The sequence below is a fragment of the Bemisia tabaci genome, chromosome 1 (genome assembly GCF_918797505.1).
Source record: "Bemisia tabaci chromosome 1, PGI_BMITA_v3".
NCBI classification, from domain to species: Eukaryota; Metazoa; Arthropoda; class Insecta; order Hemiptera; family Aleyrodidae; genus Bemisia; species Bemisia tabaci.
In genome coordinates, this window is record NC_092793.1 from 88,820,782 (window position 1) to 88,841,644 (window position 20,863).

The 20,863-nt window shown below is 42.6% G+C and overlaps 2 protein-coding genes across 2 annotated transcripts in view; both read right to left on the reverse strand.

Annotated features, from left to right (window-relative positions):
• The window catches only part of vkg (Collagen alpha-1(IV) chain viking), a 216,624-nt gene that overhangs the window by 60,236 nt on the left and 135,525 nt on the right, over nt 1–20,863 (reverse strand). Inside the window, exons 18-20 of the mRNA XM_072296889.1 lie at nt 14,053–14,158; nt 6,379–6,674; nt 4,193–4,283 (exon numbers count right to left, since the gene is read on the reverse strand). Coding sequence (XP_072152990.1) covers nt 4,193–4,283; nt 6,379–6,674; nt 14,053–14,158 — 493 coding nt within the window. The remainder of the gene's footprint in view (nt 1–4,192; nt 4,284–6,378; nt 6,675–14,052; nt 14,159–20,863) is intronic.
• On the reverse strand, nt 11,270–12,807 carry LOC140226042 (uncharacterized). Its single transcript, XM_072306423.1, has one exon. The coding sequence runs from the start codon at nt 12,524–12,526 to the stop codon at nt 11,270–11,272; it is 1,257 nt and encodes a 418-aa protein (XP_072162524.1). The 5' UTR covers nt 12,527–12,807.

The following is a 20,863-nucleotide window of genomic DNA, read 5'->3' on the forward strand; positions in this document are numbered from 1 at the left end:
CGTTCTTTTGCGGCCGCGCCAGTCGATGAATGGATATTTAGCAATTTCTACTCATACTTTCTTTCCTTTCTTTTTTTACGGAATATCCTCGGTTTTTTAGTGTCCAACCCAGTGCGAGGCTATTGTACACCTGTTTTCGCCAGAAACGTTCTACACAATTTCTACTCATATTTTCTGGGTGCAAATGTGCGAGATTGTTGCGTCCTGTGCATGAAGTTTGTCTCTTTTTAGTGCGTATACTAATTAATGAGTCTAATAATTTACACATTCAAACAATTCACTCGAATTTTTTACGCAGAATGTTCCTTGAGTGAGTAGCTAACGACTAGGAGGAGTAACTCCAAATTTACATGTATTTTGCCGGTCAGTGCCGAGTAACCGAAAATCCTTCTTTTATAAGGTAATACGTTTTGTACCCCGTTCGTTCATACTTTTGCGCGAAATTCATTTGAAAATACATCCATTTATATGATGGCCAAATGCATGAGATGCTTTTTTTCATGTAACATTCGAAATTTGCTCTTTTCTTAAGTCCTAAATTTCTCTACTACTGGCGCCACCCGACGTATGATTGTTTAAGTCTGTAGCTTTGGCGTGGTGTTGGCTGGAGTCCTGGAGGACGCCAGTGAGCTACTCCTCCTGGCCAATACCAAGTGCGCAGGGCTTACATTGTCATATTCCGGAGGGACTTCGCCTTATTTAACTCACAGTTAATGCCCCCCCCCCCCCCCGAAGAAAAATCCCTTACAGAAAAACTATCCATAATGCTTCTTGGCAATTTCGCGTAATTTCGTTTTTCTTTTGAAAATTTACAAGGAAGATCATTACGGAACTGAAAACAGGTAAACTAATTTAGGAAGGAATGCCTCTCGTATTCATGTATTCAGAAGAGTTCTTATTGGATTACATTACTTTATCATCTTTTTGCATTTACGGCACGGAATACGGCTCGCTTGCGAGCCGTAAGTCACTCGCGAAGCGAGTGACCGGGGTCCAGGGGGCGGAGCCCCCGGCTAGACGCGAGGCGAGCGAAGCGAGCCACAGCGGCTAGTGGGGAAATAAATTGTAAGGGATGAAAAGACAATTTTTGTCATGAGATGTGACGTAAAGAGTGTACCGGATCCGTTCCCGCGCGAAAGTGACCGTTTCGAATGGGTCGGTTCCAAAAACAGCTTTTTTTGAGTTTGAGAGGTCATTTCAAGCTTTTTAGTAGCACCATCGTTCTTTTCGTGAAATTTGAACTTGGAATCAGTTATCAATTCACAGTATCCGTCTGTGACCAAATGAATGATTGAATACTTTGGCAAACGATCCAATACACTTTGAGCCTATTCTCCAAACGTTTCAAAAATGTTGATATAAGCTTAAGAATGTATATTTCCGTCAATTATGAATAAACTCCCCTCAGTTTCAGTCACTTCCAAAAAATAAAATAGTATCTCTACGTTCCCTGATTTAATTACGGATCCCTTCAAATCTTAAAATTCTCCTACTGCAGCTAGGTTTCCCCGTCCCTCCTATTATTAAGTAAGTAACGTTTATAAATTACCCCTCCCCCACCCTTTTTTAATGTTGGCTGGGGAGGCTAAGATGTCTAACACCCCCTCCCCCTCCCCTCATTAAATTATATTAGTGTGAGCGTGACAATGACACACCCTGAAAGTCGCCTTTTAGAGTATGGAATTTTCGCGTTTATTTAAATTTTTTCGTGATTATTTCTTTGGGGGAGGGAGGGGGTGGAAGAGGAGGGAGGAAGGTAAACCCCTCTCCCCTCCCCCCACCCGTTAAATTACGTTAGTGTAAGCGTGTCAATGACAAGCCCTGAAAGTCGTCTTATAAAGTGGAATTTTCGCGTTTAATTAACGTTTTTCGTGATTGTTTTTTGGGGGGAGGAGGAGGGGGAGGGAGGAGGATGTACCTCCCTCCCCCCTGTCACCCCCCACAAGAATCCTCATTGATGTTCTCTCAGAACAAACGCTACTTGTTTTCATTTTGCCGCCCATTTTTGCGCATAACGCTACTTCAAGGAAGCGGCGAATTTTGACGGTTTTCATAGGGTGGGTACTGCTGGGGGGCCCCCTCCCCCCCACGAGGGGTTAGGCCGCCCCTCGAATGAAAAATTAATGCTCTATTATTTTAGGGGTAAACAATTTTACGATATAATACGAACCTTCTTTGCGTTATTGGCGAGAAATCGCGGCGAAACGGTCATTTTCGCGGAAATTTGAGACATTTTGACATTTTCAGCCCCACCCCCCCCCCCCCCCCCCCCCCCCCCGGGGAGACCGCGGGGGACCGCGGGTCCTGGTCAAAGTCAAACAAAACTTTTCTAAACCAAAATTTCACGAGCTTTTAGAATGGTTATGTGGAGTTTTGCCCTAAAATCAAGCCTTTTTGGGTAAAAGTGGGAAAATTCGCGGAAAAGTCGGAATTCTGAGCAATTTTAGGGGGGGGCCTACTCCCCCCCCCCCCCACCACAATAAAATTCGCGTAAACAAGAAAAATCTTATTCTACTAGTTGAGAGCTTCAAAAAAATCACCATCTTCAAAATTCCCACGGGGGGGGGGGGGGGGTTGCCCCTTGCTGGCCCACGGTCTAACAGATCCGAGTGCCACTCTCAGCATGTAAGTCGGTTGGCCTAGCGGCAGCGCACTCGCTTTCGGGATCACAAGGCCAAGGTCTGATCCTCGTCCCGGAGACTATGTTTTTACGATTGATTATTTTGTTTTTTAACCGCTTTATCACAACAAAGTGTAAGTCATCTTGTAAACATTATGATGTTAATTATTTGCTTTTCTTTTCTTTTTAGTCAATCAATCGTTAAAAAAAAATAATAATAATCAGCATCATAATGTTTACAAGGTGACTTACACTTTGTTTGATGAGCGATTAAAAAAACAGCTTCGCACATCACATCATCACAACGAATTGTAGATGAGTCACCTTTTAAACATTATGCCCATTTTTTTTCTTTTAATGATTGATTGACAAATCGAAAGAACATCCATGGTTTGAACGTTGGACTGCCGGAGTGTTTTCTAAATTAATATGTAACTTTGTATACCGTTACAGCTTTTAACATGGTCCTAAAGGTACTAAGTAATTGATTTACAAAAAAATCTTACCTTCAAATAGTGACAAAAAAGTAAAAACTCATGAAAATGTCTGTCGCAAATTAATCTTCGACCAATGTTATCTCTATGACAAATGTAAACAATTGCCCATTGACTAAAGTTTTCCTTTAAAATAGGATTTATCCCGTCGGTTCCTTTTTATCTAATAAAGGTTTTAACCATTTGAACGTCCAAAGAATGCATTTCTGAATTCGATTTTGGTCAAAAAATCATCGATTGTCTCGATATTTGCATTTGAAGAGCGACTGCCAATTCTTTATGGGGAAATAAATTGTAAGTGAAGAAAAGACAATTTTTGTCATGAGATGTAACGTAACGAGTATACCGGATCCGTTCCCGCGTAAAAGTGACCAGTTTGAAAATCCGAATTTTTAGGCATTTCTACGTTCACTTTTTTGGGGTTTCCGGCGATCAAAAAACTCCGGGAAAATTCCTGTGACATCTTCTTCTTAGTTCTTTCGTTAAAATCAATAAAAAATGGCGCAACAGGCCCATTCTTGGGAAAAAATTAATAGGTAGGTATTAGTAGATAGCCTCACTTCTTCCTATCAATGATTCCAGCAAGGCATACAGTCAAAATGAATCTTGTTCTAGAAATTGAAATTTCCCCCCTCTCTTTTCTCCCTCTTTTTCTCCTTTTACTCGTATGGTACAGTGGTACCTATGACCCAGCATAGCTGGCAGACTGTCACTTCGACGGTGGTGGTCAATTTCATAAATGGTATTAATAGGCAAGAGGAAAAATAAGTTACCTTTGGATTCCTCTAAACGATTAAGTACTGAAGGGTTTGGAGGACAAAGCGCCTAAGTGCAGTTTTTTAAAAAATTGAAAAATTAATTATTTCAAGTAAAATTAATCTGAATGTATACCTACCTACTATGTGAAAAATTCTCTCCCAAATCTCAATACTTAAGCATAATTTGAACTTTCTACCCGCTATAAGGCTCCATAAAATTTCGAAATTTCAAACACGTATTTTTCGAACTAGCAAAAGCTGCACTTAAACGCCTTTCTCTTCAAGCCTCTCAACTGATAAAATATATTGTGTTAGATCACCTTCATCTCCAGGGTCACCCTGAGGTCCGCTGAAGTTAGCATCTCCTGGTAGACCTGACGGACCTTGGAAACCAACATCACCCGTTTCACCCTTTTGACGAAAGAAAAGAAAGGAATGATTTAATTTATAAATAAATACAATCATTTTTTACAACTTACATATTTAAAACCAGCGAGACTGTGTCTAGATTATACTTGATTATAAAGGGTGTCCCAAAAGTCCGTATACCCCCCCCCCCCCCCTAATAACTTTTGGACGATTGGAGATAGACAAACGAAACTTTGGAAATGTTTCTATCTTAAAGGAGACCATCTTCCAAGAGGGTTGATTTTTGTCCCTCCCGCCCCCCCCCCTTTTCAACTTTTTTCAACTTTTTTTTTTCAAATGGTAACCCCTATCTTGTGATGCATCATTAGAAAGAAAATGAAAAACTAAGAATTTTGGTGCAAATCGCAGATCAATATCTTAATTTTTGATCGATTTATGATAGGTCAAAGATCAAATTTGACCCATTTTCAAACAATCTTACCTCCGGTTCAAATTATCGTAGAGAAAAAAATAAGACGAGAAATACGAGATATTTTGGCACGAAAAAAGAAAAATTAACATTATATTATGAAAAAATTGGGGTTGCGAATTTTCGACCATTTTGGACTTTAACCAGCCACCATTTGAAAAAATTAGCATTTTTATGAAAATCTTGTGTCAAATAGAAATTTGTTTTTTTTTTCGTATCAAAATACCCTCGATACCGACTTTCTGGCAAAACCATCCCAGAAAATCGAGTCGCCAATTTCGGCCACTTTGAACTATTAACCAGCAGCCATTTTGAAACAATTTCAGAGAATGACTTCGGGCTTTTGCGAAAATTTTTCTTTTTTTAACCTCTTTGATCGAAGTATCACAAGGGGGCCCTTCTATTTGAAAATAATTGGAGTCAGTTACCCACCCCCAAGGCCCCCTGAAAATTTTAGGGGGGCTAAAAAGTAGTTCCCTTTGGACTAGGAATATCCTCTAAGTTTCAAATCTTTAGCTCACTTATGTAAAAAGTTAGAGGGAAGGAGAAAGACTTTAAGGAATTCCTGTAATTCGATGGCAAAACGGGAAACTACGTATGTACCAGTTTGTGACGTTGCAAATTGCCTATCATACTTTATTATTTCTATGGAAAACTATTCAACGTAATTTCTTAATGAAAACTTGATTTTTCTTCTCTGGTAGCAGAATATTCTGTATGAATATCAAGCTAAAAAGTTGGCTTGTTTTTCTTCGAAAAAATAAAATGGGAGAGGAGATTTTTAAACACCGCAATGGAGATACGCGGTTTCCTACTTTAGCCATCTAGGAAGACTTTAATCTTTTTAATTTGTTAGGCCAGTTAACCTAAACTTTTTCAAAACCTAATACAGTTTACTCATGACATCATTGCCGAAACATTGATGACACTATACCTAACCGGAATTTTTTTCTTTTCCCCTTTTTCTCAAATGAATGGTAATATTTTACGAATAGAGTCGCTTTAACCCATATAATTTCAATTTTTTTAACATAGATAATCACTTTTTTCAGATATGGGTAAAAACTTGACATACATTTTAAAATGTCCGTATATATTTGGTAATTTGGGTGTCTGAACAAACGGCGAGGTATCATTTGCAAAAGGCGCGTCTTAGGAAACACGCAAGCAGCGATTAATCCTGACGATGTATTCATGTAACAAAAATTGTAAGCACATTAGTACCAATGCCATGTAAAAAAAGGGGAAAAAAGTCATGATTGTATTAGTACCATAATTGTACTTATGCCATGTTTGTGAAAAAAATCGATTTGAATTTGAAAAATCGAAATTTAATTGTTTTTAATTTTTTGCTTAAGATAAATCGGATTAATCCAACTGTATCACGGTTTCGTGGAGTAGTCTGTGCGAATATTTCGCAGGCATGATCACGATCACCCGGTCTATGCCATTGGCCAGAAAATTATTTTTCGCCACCACGAACAACGTGATGTTCACCGGAGCGGTTTTCAGATCCTCGCCTTGAACGCATTTGATTACGAAAATCAGGCGATGAAAATCTTGGTCTGTTTGTCCAAGCTCCTAATTTTGCGAAGTATAGTTGGTGATAAAATCTGGATAAAATATAAAATAATTGCGCAACATTTAGTGAGTTGAATGTTGAATTACCTTTGGGCCTTCAGCTCCCTCCGGCCCTTCAGAACCTGGAGGACCGTAATCGCCCCTGGGTCCTTTGTTACCTGCTGCTCCTGGAAGCCCAGGCCTTCCTGGTTCACCCTTCACACCAGGATCTCCGTCTTCTCCTTCATCACCATCTGGACCAGGAGCTCCTGGCAAACCATATCTTCCTTGTCTCCCAGGAAGTCCTGCCAATCCTTGATCACCCAGAAGACCTCGAGCACCAAGAATTCCACGATCTCCTTTAAGACCTTTGGTTCCTGGACTGCCTGGGTAACCATCAGTTCCTACCAAAAATATATAACGTATCACAAAAAGTACAAAAAAGTATGAAGTATACTCATCAAATCAAGAAAATACCGGCGAATCGTTTCAGCTGCCCTCCTGTCCTATCCTGCTGTGTCGTCCTCCTGTGGTGTAGTCTGTAGTGGTTGTAGCGCTTGCTCTATGATCAGGACGTCCCGGGTTCGATTCTCGGCCAGGTGATCCGAGTTTGATGGTCTCAAACGACGGTCACTTGGGGCTGGCTGAATTAGGTAGGAGGGGGGAGGGGCTCTAGGGACGGGAGAGCGCAGGATTATCCCTCGAGGGATATTTGAAGTGTAACAAACCGGCGCTCCGCTTCGCTCCGCGCCGGTTTTTTTGGGGGGCGAAGCCCCCCCAAGCCCCCCCAGGACGCGCGCTTCGCGCGCGCTTTTTAGTTTGAGTGTCCATTCCAGTTGTTCTGTCTTCTTAAGCGACCCGCGCGTCCACCGCGGGAAGAGTGTATTTTCCGAAGGGGGGGGGGGATCAATCTGTAAGGGAATGAATTAATTTCTTGAGCACAAGATAGTAGTTGCGTACGTTGCCAGCGAACGCGCTGCGAAAGGTTGTGACGGTTAAATGGTGAGATTTTGTTCAAGAACAGATCATTTAACCTGACACACTGTGCGACGAACAATTTGTCCAGAATCTTCCTTCCCCTGACCCACTGTGCGACGAAAAGTTTGTCCAAAAACTTCTCTCCCCTGACCCACTGTGCGACGATCAGCTTGTCCAAAAACTTTCTCCCCCGACCCACTGTGCGGCCCTGCTCCGGCCGGCTCCCCTCATGCCGCGCACCCCTCGCCTAAAACTTTCAAAGCTCGCCATTTTTAAACGGCTCGGCCGATTTAGCTCAAATTCAATACCAAACCAGCCCTAGGGGAGAACTTTTTTTTTCCTTTTTCTGGTGGGTTGCCCCATGCACTGCGACCTCTCGATCTATTGTGCCCAGTTGTTGGTTCCTGGTTAGTCCCAGAAGCCCTCCCCTTCAACAAGTTGGAGGAGAGTGCCCGCAACTAACTCAGGTGCTAGACAGTCATCCCAGGAGTTATCTCCTCGGATGTCCTGTCTTTTCTTTTCCAGAGCTTCACAGTCGAAGATGATATGCTCTGCAGTTTCCTCTTCTACCTCACACAGCCTACACTTTGGTTCATCCTTGAAGATACCCATCCTGTGCATGTGTTTCCGCAGGAGATTGTGTCCTGTCAGTAATCCCGACAGTATACCTAGCTGCTCCCTACTACGATGCAACAGGTTTGCAGTCATTTTCCTTGAGTAGCCTTCCAGCATTTGCTTGGAATGTCTCATGCCTTCGGCATTCTGCCACTCTTTGTTCACCTCTTCCATCACCCAGTCCCTCACTGTTGTTCTGAATCCTTTTTTGGTCAGTCCAAACACTGGTTCTGGTCCGATGTAATTTTCCTCTGATGCCTCCTTAGCTAAGCGGTCAGCAGTTTCGTTCCCCCTCACACCTGTGTGCCCACGAACCCACACCAATGTGACGTGGTTGTCGTTGGCCAGTCTTGTGAGCCTCTGTATGCCCTCCATGGTCAATTTTGAATTGACCTTGAAGTTTGATACCGCTTTTAGAGTTGCTTGGCTGTCCGAGAAAAAGGTGATCCTTTTGTCTCTCCAGCCTTTGTCTATAGCGTTATTCGCTGCCATCATTATGGCGTATAGCTCCGCCTGGTTCACCGTGGTGCTCCTGCCGAGACTCGCCTTCAGTTTGCAGTTTTTGTTTCCGTACACCGCTGCTCCTGTCTTATCTCCTGACTTAGATCCGTCAGTGAAGTAGCTAACTTCCGAGGCAGCCAGGGCATCATCTACCATTTTCTGGTTCCCCTCGCCTTCGCTGATGCGGAGCCTGTATGGAATGTCGAAGTTGTACGTTGTTTTCATTTGATCAGAGACCATGTGTAAAGCCGGAGCAGGGAAGCTTGGACTCTCACAGAGTGACTGGTGTCTTGGCCGCAGTTTGCCATCTAAGCTGTTGGTTTTCAGCCTAAAGGCTCCTGCTACTGCCTCCCCCTTCACTGCTAGGTGCAGGGGTGGCAGGCCTAGCATCACCTCCATTGCCGCTGTTGGAGTTGTTCTCACTGCTCCTGTCGTGTACAAGCATGCCAGTCTTTGCAGCGAGTCCAGCTTATTCCGAGCTCCCTTTTGCTCCGTTTTTTCCCACCATATGCATGCTGCATATGTTATGATGGGTCTTACTATCGACGTATAGACCCATTTGGTTATCGCCGGTTTCAGCCCCCACCTCTTGCCAACCGACCTTCTGGCCAAATTCATGGCCCTTTTTGCTCGGTTTATGATGTGCTCTAGGTGCTGGTTCCAGTTCATTCTTTTATCTAGGTAGACACCTAGATATTTGACTGTGTCAGCCACCTTAATTTCACTTCCAAAAATGCTTGGAGCTTGGATGTTACCTAGGTTGTATTTCCTTGTGAATGGGACCAATGTCGTCTTCGTAGGATTCACCCTGAGGTTCTTATCTCTGCACCACTCCTCCACGATCCTGAGAGCTCCGCTCATTAGGTCTGAGAGGTCGATGCAGTGTTTTCCTCTTATCAGTATAACGAAGTCATCTGCATATGCTTGCGCATAGTATCCAGCCTCATTTAGACGAACCAGAAGTTCATCTGCTACCAGGTTCCACAATTTGGGAGAGATGACTCCCCCTTGTGGGCAGCCCCTGGTTGCGCGAACCCTTCTCGATTCTCCGAACAAGTCTGCATTTACATGACGACCTCTAAGGAGGGCCTCTACCCATCTGTATGTGGTGTTGTTCAGCCCTTTTGTCCTGGCAGAGTTTAATATCGCATCAATGGATGTGTTGTCGAACGCTCCTTCAATGTCGAGAAAAACAGCTAATGTTACTTCCTTGCTCTTCATAGCTCGTTCGATTTGCTCAACAAGGGAATTCAGTGCTGTCTCCGTGGACTTCCCAATCTGGTAGGCATGTTGGTGGCTGTGCAATGGTGCTACCCTCAGTAGCCCCTCACACATCCTTCTGTCAACTAGCCTTTCCAGTGTTTTAGTTATGAATGAAGAAAGACAGATAGGCCTATATGCCTTGGCCTGGTCGAAGTTCTTCCGGCCATGCTTGGGCAGAAAGACCACTCTGACCTCCCTCCACCCTTGAGGTATGTAACCAAATGCAAGGCTGGCTCTTAGGATCCTGATAAGCGCAGGTTGCAATATTTCAGCTCCCTGTTGTAATAGTGCTGGCAGTATTCCGTCAGGTCCAGGTGCCTTGTATGGTTTGAAAGATTTCACCGCCCACTTTAGTCTGTTGACCGTGACAGTTTCCCTCGCCTCGTGCCAGTCCAGTCTGCCCGTCCTCCTTACGAAGGTCTGGGTCCCCCTGGCCTCATTCGAGTTTTCGTCCTGTAACGGTTCGCATTCGGGGAAGTGTGTTTGCAGGAGCACCTCCAGTGTTTCCGCCTCCGTCTCCGTTAGCGATCCATCTGGTTTCATAAGGTTGCCTCCTTTAAACGCTGGGTCTTTTGCTAAGAGTCTCATGAGTTTAGCTCCGTCTGAGTATGTATCTATCTCTTCGCAGAACTTCCGCCAGGACTCTTTTTTCGCCCTTCTTAACTCTCTGTTGTAAGCGTTTAGTGATGTGTAGTATTCGTCCCAACTTCCATCTCTTCTCGCTTTATTCCAGAGTTTCCTCGTTTCCTGTCTTAGTTCGCCCAATTTAGGGCTCCACCATTCCAGTGTTGGTTCCCTTCTCTTGATCTCTGGACAGCTGTTGTGATATGCTGATGTGATGACCCCCTCTAAGGCGAGGGCTGCTGCATTTAGCTCCTGAATGTTGCCGTACCTCAATTCTACTTCTCCTAGTCTCCTGATGAGCTCTTTTGATCGATAAAGGTCCCAGTCAGTACGTCTAGGATTCCTGTAGAAGTATGTGCTTTTGGCCTCTACATTCAGCTTGAAGGTGATATACCGGTGGTCTGACAAGGAGACCAGCTCCTTAGCCACCCTCCAGTCTTTTACCCAATCCTCTGCGTTGCTAGATGCAATTGTGATGTCTATGACCTCACACCTGTTTCTAGTCACAAAGGTTGGTTCGTTACCTAAATTCAAAACATTTAAATTAAGGCTGCTTATAAATTCAAGTAGTTGGTTACCTCTACCATTTGTGTCTGTGCTGCCCCATGCGACGTGGTGGGAGTTTGCGTCTGTTCCTACGATCAGTCTGCTCCTCCCTCTCGTTGCATAGTCTACCAGCCTCTGAAGTTCCGCTGTTGGTGGTTCTAATTCGTAGGGGAGGTAGGACGATGCAAGTATAAACTCCCTCGCCCTGTCCTCCCCTTCTCTTTTTACATTCACCTTCACCGCTGTTAGATCTGCAGTTATGAGGTTTCTTAGCGGCATAGAGTTTATTCCCTTCCTCACTAATATGCAGGTTCTGGGTCTGTTTTCCCCTGACAAGTCATAGACTAAGTCAGCGCCAGCCCCACCGAATCCTGCAGGTTTCCCTTTGATGGTCCAGGGTTCCTGGATGAGTGCAATGTCCAGTTTCTTAGTGAGGAAGTTTTTCACAAGGTTTGCTGTCGCAGCCTTGCTTTTATGCAGATTGATCTGCACGATCTTCATTCCCTGCTTTCTTTTTGTCCAAGTTCGTTAGCCTCACTGAGTTGAATCCGATGTAGATAACCATCTTCCTCGCCTCCAGGACTGCCAACGAAGCCATGTCCACTACGCACACCAAAGTTTGACCTTTCGTGGTCTCCTTTGAGTGTATAACTTTCCAGTCTTTGGTAAGAAGTCCACCGTTCTGTCCCTCGATCTTTTCCAAGATCTCGGACGGCTTTGCCTTCTTCAACTCTGCTGGTGCTTCGAAGATGACCCTGCAGCTTACGATGAGGTCCTTTGCAAGGACCGCCTTCAGCTCTGCCCCTTCCCAGGGTACCAGAGTAGCCGTCTTATCCTGCAGCCAAATTTTGGTAACCAAGTTTCTGCAGTACAGCATCAGTGCTCCCTGCTCGAATTTGGTTCCCTGAAATTGTGGCTTAGTTTCTGAGTCTGGTTCTATCCTTGCTAGAAGAGCCTGCTGTACCAGCTCCATTTCTATTTCGCTGAGCCTGCTCTTTGGATAGTCCTTCGGTGCCACTGCCATTTTAATGCTGGTGACTACGCCAGAGAACGAAGGTCCTGGTTGGTCTTTCCAGCGTTTGCTTGGCACAGTGTTCTTGGCGGAGTCCGGTGTGCTGCTGTCCGATCTCCCTCTCTTGGAGGTTTGGCCTTTCAGCTGCAGCTCCCTTAACCTATCTGTTTGCGGCTGCGAGGAACCAGCTTTTTTCTGTTTCCGCTTTGCCGCTCCAGATTTCTTATTCGAGTTTGCAGGTTTAGAGGGGGGTTTTCCCTTTTCCTGCTCCCCGGTGGTAGCTGTGGGGGTGCCGGCTGAAGTCTGCGGGTTGGTTGTCATTGCTGACTTCCCCTCCGCTGCCTTCTCCTGCTCCTCCCTCAGTTTTCTTTCCCTTCTTCGCTTTTTGATTTGGGCTCCAGAAAGTTTCCTCTTTTTCGTTTTGTCCTTTGGCTCGGTCTCTCCGGTTCTGGCTTCCGCCACCCCGGTAGTTTCCTCTGAGGTTGCTGAGTCTTTCGGTTCTCCCAAAAGCCTCTCCTCCGTCTCAGAGGAGACTTCCATCACCTCGGATTCTTGCAGTGCGGCATTTTCGTGCCCCCCGCCTGTGCAGAGTTCTGAGGATGTAGCAGTGTGTTGCTTCTCCTCATTCCCCTGAAGTACCATCTCTAGGTCTGAGTCTGGTCGACTCTCCCCTGAGATGTTCTGGTTTTGTGGTGTTTCAGAGTGAATGTTATCCATATGAGTCCCACGAGATGTGAGGAAGTGGTGTGGTCCACCCTAGCAGAGCCTCTTACCAGGGTAAGGCTACATACGCTGGGAGGTCGCCCGGTATCCCAGGGCTCCGTTAAGGCACCATTTGCCCCTGGTGCCATACTCCCAACGCACGGGTCGCTTTACACGCTGGGTATTTGGGGCTTGGAGCGTTTGGTCCGCGACCTTTTATTCAGTATATTCAAGGCTACCCTACACAAGTATTACACGACGGCACTACCTACATAGGGAATCCAGCTATCCGCCACCTACTGACGCGCCCACTAGGTAACGCCCCCAACCCGTGGGTAGGGGAGAACTACCACCCGTAAAAATTTCAGCTCAAAATATTCATTTTCGCTCGAGTTATCAAGTGGACAAGATTTGACCTCCCCCCACTTTCGAGCCCCACCCCTCAAAATCTATTGCCTCAAATTTCAATTTTTTTTCGCAGAATAGTAGTCCTAATGAGTCTCTACAAAATGCAAAAAAATTGGTCAAAATATCTTTCAACGTAAGAAAGATATAACCACTCAAAAATCGAAAAATCTTCAAAAGGCGGAAATACATACATACATACATACATACATACATACATACATACATACATACATACATACATACATACATACATACATACATATATATACACATGAATTTGAATAGCATATATTTTCGTGATCTACGACCCGTGATCGGTGCTCTTCACAATGTCTCAGGTCTGGGTACGACATCATGGGAGAATGCAATAGTGTATTTCCTTCGGAAAATACACTAAAAAAAAGCTTCATTATCGGCATGAAGTTTCTTCACTGACAGACTTAACTGTCATTTTCCCTGTCTTACACTTTTCGTTCTAAAATTATTCAACATAAAAATTTATATCTGTCACTTTATTGGCTTACCTATATTTCTTACGGACCCTCCAGCTGTCTTTTGCTTCTGTTCTTTGTCCTTATACATGAGATAACAAGAACATCCATGATCTAGGCTTTTTCAAGTTTTAGGTGTTAAGACCAAGTGCAATTTGTTTCCAATGTTGATCCACTTGTCACTTCCATGGAAAACGGTCGCAACTCTCGGAAATTTTACAGCAGTTAATCTTAGGTATAAATCTTCATCGAGTAAGCACAGTACAAACATATGAAAAACAAAGCTCAAAAGTGGCGGAAATGGCTAAAAGAAAAACCCTAAACGTTTCCGCTGAATACTCAGCTTAGCTGAATAATCAGCTTTGCTGAATTGGAGGTGTAGGTAAAGCTAGCAGGTATAAGAATTAATTAACACCAGTATATTACGAGGTAATTACTGTATAAAAATTTTACGTATATCTCGATTTACTTCGGCGTATCATGATGACGTTTTTCTGCGTAATTAATTCTTAACGGTTTATTAAGTCAGATAATCGGCTTGTTTGCATTCATAGTTTGGGAGCCGGTCAAACCGGAAAATTAGATGCAGGTCCGAAGACTACGGTTGCAGAGTCTTACGGAATAAGAGATAAGTTTACTCACCTGTCGGTCCAATGGCTCCAATAGTTCCTGGCAATCCAGGTAAACCTGGCGCTCCAGGTCTTCCTGGAGGTCCTACTCGAACATCACCGATGGGTCCTTTCACACCCTGTAAGAAGGAGAGTGAGAAATACGTATGTAGGAATGCTTAATGTAGAAGTTTGGAGCCAAAACATCCAGCGGAGAAGGGCCAGATTTAGTGGAGTTACGCACTAGGAATCGTATAGTGTGGCACGTTGATCTGCCTGCCGTTGGCGAAGCCGTTGTCGGGAGGATTTACCTAACAACCCGTTTTTGGGGGGAGAAACCACTAGACTACATTTTGCAAGACCGAACTCCAAATTCTAACTCATTTTAAAAAACAACATCTGTGCCACTTGTTTCCATATGCAGATAGGTATTTTTATGAATGGGCCGGAAATTGTAGTTCCTTTTTGCAAAATGTAGTACAATTGATATTCTTGGCAATTTCTACATTATGCAGATTAAAAGAAACATAAATAGTAAAAAAAGTATATCACTTGTTGGAAAGAAAGTAGTGAATAACACATGAATCACATAAAACAAAATGATAGCTATTAAAATGAGGAAGAATGAATAAATGAAATGAAATTAATTAAAATAAAGTAAAATAAAACATGATTTAATATATAATATAAATTAATATATTTTAAGTAATTATTTATTTGCATATATTTTATTTGTTTTTGCTTTAAATCCGTTTATTCATTTTAATAAATATTAATTTACTTACTTTATTTTATTTTTTTATTGTTTATATTAAATTACTTTATTTCCTTTCAGTTATTTAATTTAATATATTTTATTTTACTAATTCATAATTTATTAATATTACATGAGGTTTATTAGGCCACAGAGCATCTTATGACTATAAAGGCACACCTATTGAGTTTCATAACACGATTTTAATTTATTTTATTTAATTTTTGTGAATGATTAAATAAATTGATATTAAAATATGTAAAGAAAATTAAGTATATTAAAGTACTAAATAAATAAAAAAAAATTTAAAAATAATCCCACCTATAATAGTTACCGGATCTATGTCAGCAATTCTTTCGTTCACGATAACTATCGTTAGATTTACGTTAGCTGTCTCACATTTTGTAATTTTGTCCATTTTGATCTGATGAAGAACTGTATAGATTTTCGGTTAAATCGCATTTACCGTTTACTTATAAACGGAAATTAACGTAAGTGCCCTACTTACGCTGTTTTCCACTAAACTGTTTTTATGAAAGATCCATTCCTTGGTTTCCTTGGTAACCTTTACTTGTTATCAGCTGATGTTTTATTTCGATTTCTCGGCCAAGTTCACGGATTTTATACCTTTTTTTTTTTTTTAATCATTGCCAGGTTAGCTCTAATTTTTTTGCCAACATTTATTCTACCCCTCCCCTCACAGCTCATTTTCCTAACTCCCGTAGCCCCCCCCCCCCAACTAATTTTATTTATATTTTTACTTTTTTTTCTTATGGCATGCCTTGCACCCCTACCATCATATTTTGGGGTTTCATTCGTAGGGATAAAATATTATTTGTATTGTATATAGATCTTCGATATATCGTTCGATATAAAGCAGGATAGACAGGGACAAGGCGGACTTTATTGATATTCACCGGGATAAAAGGTAGGAATTTTAAGAAAAGGGGAATAATCAGTGTGAAACGGGGTGGATAAGAATTAAATAGGATAGATAGTGATAAAACAGGGTAATGTCTATCGATCTTCGATATATAGTTCGATATAAAATATGATAGACATGGATAAAACGGGATGGGGAACGACATTGATATGAATTGAGTTAAATGGAGGAAGTTTGAGAAAAGGAGAATAATCAGTGTGTAACCGTGAAGATAAGGATAAAACAGAATAGGTAGGGTTATCCCACCCTTCGATACATCGATCTTTGTTTATCGATCTTTGATAAATTGTCCGATATGAAACAGGATGGGAAAGTGGCATAATCAATTTGAAACGGGATAGATAGAATAAATCAGGATAGATATGGGTAATATTGGATATAGATAGGGATAAAACGGGATGTATTGATAATATCCGGGATAAAAGGGATGTTTATCGTGTTTGAAGATTTTGCTGTGTTTGTTGTGTTTGATGTATTTGTTGTGTTTGTAGTGTTCGTCGTGTTTAATATGTTTGCTGTGTTTGTTGTGTTAGATGTGTTTAATGCGTTTGTTGTGTTTGATGTTTTTGTAATGTATGATGTTTTTGTTGTGTTTGATGTTTAATGTATTTTTGTCGTGTTTGATGTGTTTGATGAGTTTGCTATATTTGTTGTGCTTGATGTGTTTGATGTGTTTGATGTGTTTGATGTGTTTGATGTGTTTGTTGTGTTTAATGCGTTTGTCAAGTTTGATGTGTTTGTCGCATTTGATGAGTTTGCTATATTTGTTGTGTTTGATGCGCCTGTTGTATTTAATGCGTTTGTTGTGTTTGTTGTGATCGTTTGGTTTCTACTCAACTCACCTATATTCTATCTTTAAGTATACAGGGCGTCCCAAAAGTCCCTTCCCCCCCTCTAAAATTTTACGTAATTCATATTTTGAAACAAAATTTCGGGAATGTTCAAAGATCAAATGTAAGCTACTTTCAGGGCCCCCAATTTTTTGCCCCCCCCCCCCCTCCCGGGGGGCAGGGGCTACGGGTCCCAACTTTTTTTTTCAAACGGCAACATCTCCTTTGTGACACATCAATTCAAAGAGAATTAAAGAAGAAAATTTTTGGCACAAACCGCAGGTCAAACTCTTGATTTTTGACAAACTGGCCGCCGGTCAAATTTCAAAAAATCGGAAATCTAAATCACCGTTTTCGTCGATTCATAATGGCGAGGAAAATGGTGGAAACTTGGTATTACGGACGTTTACGGGTGGATTCGCATGCTGCCATTTTGAAAGTATTTGACATTTCAGAAATGCATTGCGGAGGAGGCATGTTTTGTCGAACCAAAAACCAACAGGACCCAGAGTTTCATTCGCATCCAACCGTAAACGTCCGTAATACCAAGTTTCTGCATTTTCCAGATGCAAAAGGATTGATAAGCATAAAACTGCATTTATCCCGTTTAATCTAAGTTCATCCTAATTCAGTAACATTCATCCTTGCCGGACAATGAATTTGATTTTAAATTAATTGAATTTTAAATAAATTAAATGTGTCGAGTTTTATAAATTGAGATTAAGATAAAAAACAATCTAATCACACATTGGTAGGTTTTAGGTTATGTTACATTTTTTTTGTCTACCGGATCAAGACCCCCTTCACGCTCTTAACCTCTCAACATAAATTATGCTGAACACTTATCAAGTGGATTGCCGATCTCTCCAATTAAAAAAAAAAAAAAAAAAAAAAAAAAAAAAAAAAAAAAAAAAAAAGTTTACCAAACAGGAAAAGATTACAGTAACGCCATTTCAGTTCACCTTAAATTTCAAGGTAGGCAACACGAGTTTCTACGGTTGAATGGCGGTATTGTCGTCGTGAAATGACAGTTTGCCTTCAATGATTAGTGTAGGCAACACAAGCTCTCACGTGGTCGAAGAGTGGTATCATCGTCCGTGCAATAGACGTCCTCTGTCTGCTAATTTGTTTTTATGTCATGTCGGGACCGCGTTTGTCAGTAAAGTAGTTGCTCCTCTTAACTGTTATTCATTAATCTGTTTTTATTTTTTTTACTTCCCGTCCGAGCACATGAACACTAAAAGAGAGAGATGAGGATGATGATTATGATGCTGATGCTAATGATGACCATGAAGAAAAGGGAGAACAACGAATGGTGCAGAACAAGAAGAGTGAAAGAAAATAAGCTAGAATAAATTTAGAGAGAAGAAGGAGATAATGATAGTGGCAGAAAACAGACAGAAGAAATGAAAAGTAAAAAGAAGAAAGCAGTGAGAGGGAGATTGAAATAAAATAAGAACGTGGAAATAGTGGAATAGCTGTTTCGTCGTAAAATTGCACGATTACTTGGAACGTTTTTAAAAAATAGCATTTCACCAAACTGGAGAAGATAAATTAACGTCATTTCATTTCGCCCTCAATTTCAGTGTAGGCAGCAGGAGCTTCTGCGTGGTCGAATAGCGGTATCGTCGTGAAATGGCACGCTCACTCGGGCAAAATAAGCTCCCATGTGGTCGAATAGTGGCATCATCCCCGAAACAATATCGGCCTAATGCTCCCCGTAACTAAATTTTTGGTGAAGTATCTAGACCCGTGACTTCAGTCACGGGCTTTCCGCTAGTTAAATATGACAATCAGGCTAGAAGAGCTTTTCTGCAAATAATACATGGAAACATTTATTTAAATTTGAGAACAGGAAGCGCCGTAACGAAAGAAAATACAAAATTCGTAACACTGTAATTTCTATTGAAGACTAGAAAATTCCTTCCAACATCCTTTATTTTTTTCCTCAGTGTGCAGAAATTCCTCAAAAATTGTAAGGAATGATGTGCTGGCTACCTCTCAATTCATAAAAAAGTAAAATAGCAGCAATATATGTGTGTCTGCAATTTCACGGTTGATACTGTGTCCGCACGCCCATCTTAGGTGTCCACACGGCTACACCGAGTGTTTAGCAGCAATATATGTGTGTCCGCAATTTCACTGTTGATACTGTTTCCGCACGCCCATCTTAGGTGTCCACACGGCTACACCGGGTGTTTAGCAGCAATATACAGGGTGTTTCAGACCACCCGTACCAGGCCTTTTTCTCGGTTGTTTTAGGTCGTACGAAGTCGGGGACCGCGGGGTTGAATAGGGATTTGACCCCAAGGAATCCGAATTTCGTGGTCCCGAAACCCCCCCACTCCCCCTTGGGGGGTAAAGGGGGGGGGGTCACGATGCTAAAAGTCACGGTTCCCGACCGAATTGCGGATAAATCGTATCAGAATTGAAAAGCACGGAAAATTTCACGTGAAATTGACCCCTAAAAATCCATAATCGGCCCATCCAAGGCCCAAAAATGACCCCCTAAAGAGGGAGACAGTACCCTCCTCCATAATTTCTCTTTGGTCTCAAAATTGACGTAGATTCTCCAGAAAAAGATGGTTTCCCAGGTAATCGACCCCGAGAAATCCAAATTTCATGGTCCCAAAGCTCCTCTAGCTCCCCTTGGGGGAGTAAACGGGGGGCCCAATTTTAAAAATCGGGGCTCCTTTCCGAATCGCAAATTGATTGCATCCAAATTGAGGAGCAGAACACTTTTACATCTTAAGTGACCCCCAAGAGTTTTAATTGACCCCTCTGAACGGCAGAAAGTAACCCATGAGGAGGGGGGCTCCGCCTCCGCCAAAAATTTCTCAAGATTCCTTTTTGGTCGCAGAATTGACGTCGATTCTCCAAAAAAGGCGGTTTCTGCCCAAAAGGGCGGGTAGCGGAGCTTAGGGACCATGAAATTCAGAGTCCTCAAGGTCGATTACCTGGAAAACCGTCTTTTTCTGGAGCATCGACGTCAATTTTGCAACCAAAGAGGAATCTTGAGAAATTTTTGGCGGAGGCGGAGCCCCCCTCCTCATGGGTTACTTTCTGCCGTTCAGGGGGGTCAATTAAAACTCTTGGGGGTCACTTAAGATGTAAAAGTGTTCTGCTCCTCAATTTGGATGCAATTAATTTACGATTCGGAAAGAAGCCCCAATTTTTAAAATTGGGCCCCCCCTTTACCCCCCAAGGGGAGCTAGAGGAGCTTCGGGACCATGAAATTTGGATTTCTCGGGGTCGATTACCTGGGAAACCATCTTTTTCTGGAGAATCTACGTCAATTTTGAGACCAAAGAGAAATTATGGAGGGGGGTACTGTCCCCCTCTTTAGGGGGTCACTTTAGGGCCTTGGATGGGCCGATTATGGATTTTTAGGGGTCAATTTCATGTGAAATTTTCCGTGCTTTTCAATTCTGATGCGATTAATCCGCAATTCGGTCGGGAACCGTGACTTTTAGCATCGTGACCCCCCCCCCCTTTACCCCCCAAGGGAGGGTGGGGAAGGTTTCGGGACCACGAAATTCGGATTCCTTGGGGTCAAATCCCTATTCAACCCCGCGGTCCCCGACTTCGTACGATCTAAAACAACCCAGAAAAAGGCCTGGTACGGGTGGTCTGAAACACCCTGTATGTGTGTCTGCAATTTCACTGTTGCTGGGTTTCCGCACGCCCATCACAGATGTCCCCACGGCTAAACCGGGTGTTAACACGGCTGCAATGGGTGTTCGGACGGCCATCAAATGTGTCCATACGGCCAACTAAGTGTCCGTGTGCCCAGGAATTTTACTAGGGGCAGTCTGATCTCGGATTCCGCACGCCTTTCCGCTAGACCATCCAAATCAGTTGCTTTTTCTCTCTTTCCCCCTCTCCCCTCTCTCTCCCTCTCTCCCCCCTTCTCTCCCTCCCTCTCACACTTACCTCTCACCGGCTAAAAGTTTCCTCTTTCATCTATATCGTTCTCGAATTTTGAAAGTAAGGGGCACGAGGTTAACTCTTCATCGCCACACTGCCTCCTTTTATTCAAGGGATTGTTGAAACTCTCGGGCGGATTGTGCGAAAACGGTAGCTTGTAGAAAGTTGGCGCAACGATGACTTGATCAGCAACCATACACATGTTTGATGATATATATAAAAAAATTGAAAATCGATCATGGCACACATTCCCTTAAGAGGTTTGCAGGGTCCTTTGGAGGGACACTTATTGAAAGGCCAAAAATACGCCTCGGATATGAAACTTAAAAAAGCTGCTTGAGCTGAAGAGCAGAATATCACAACACCTCGCTAACGGCACGAAAAGACTTTT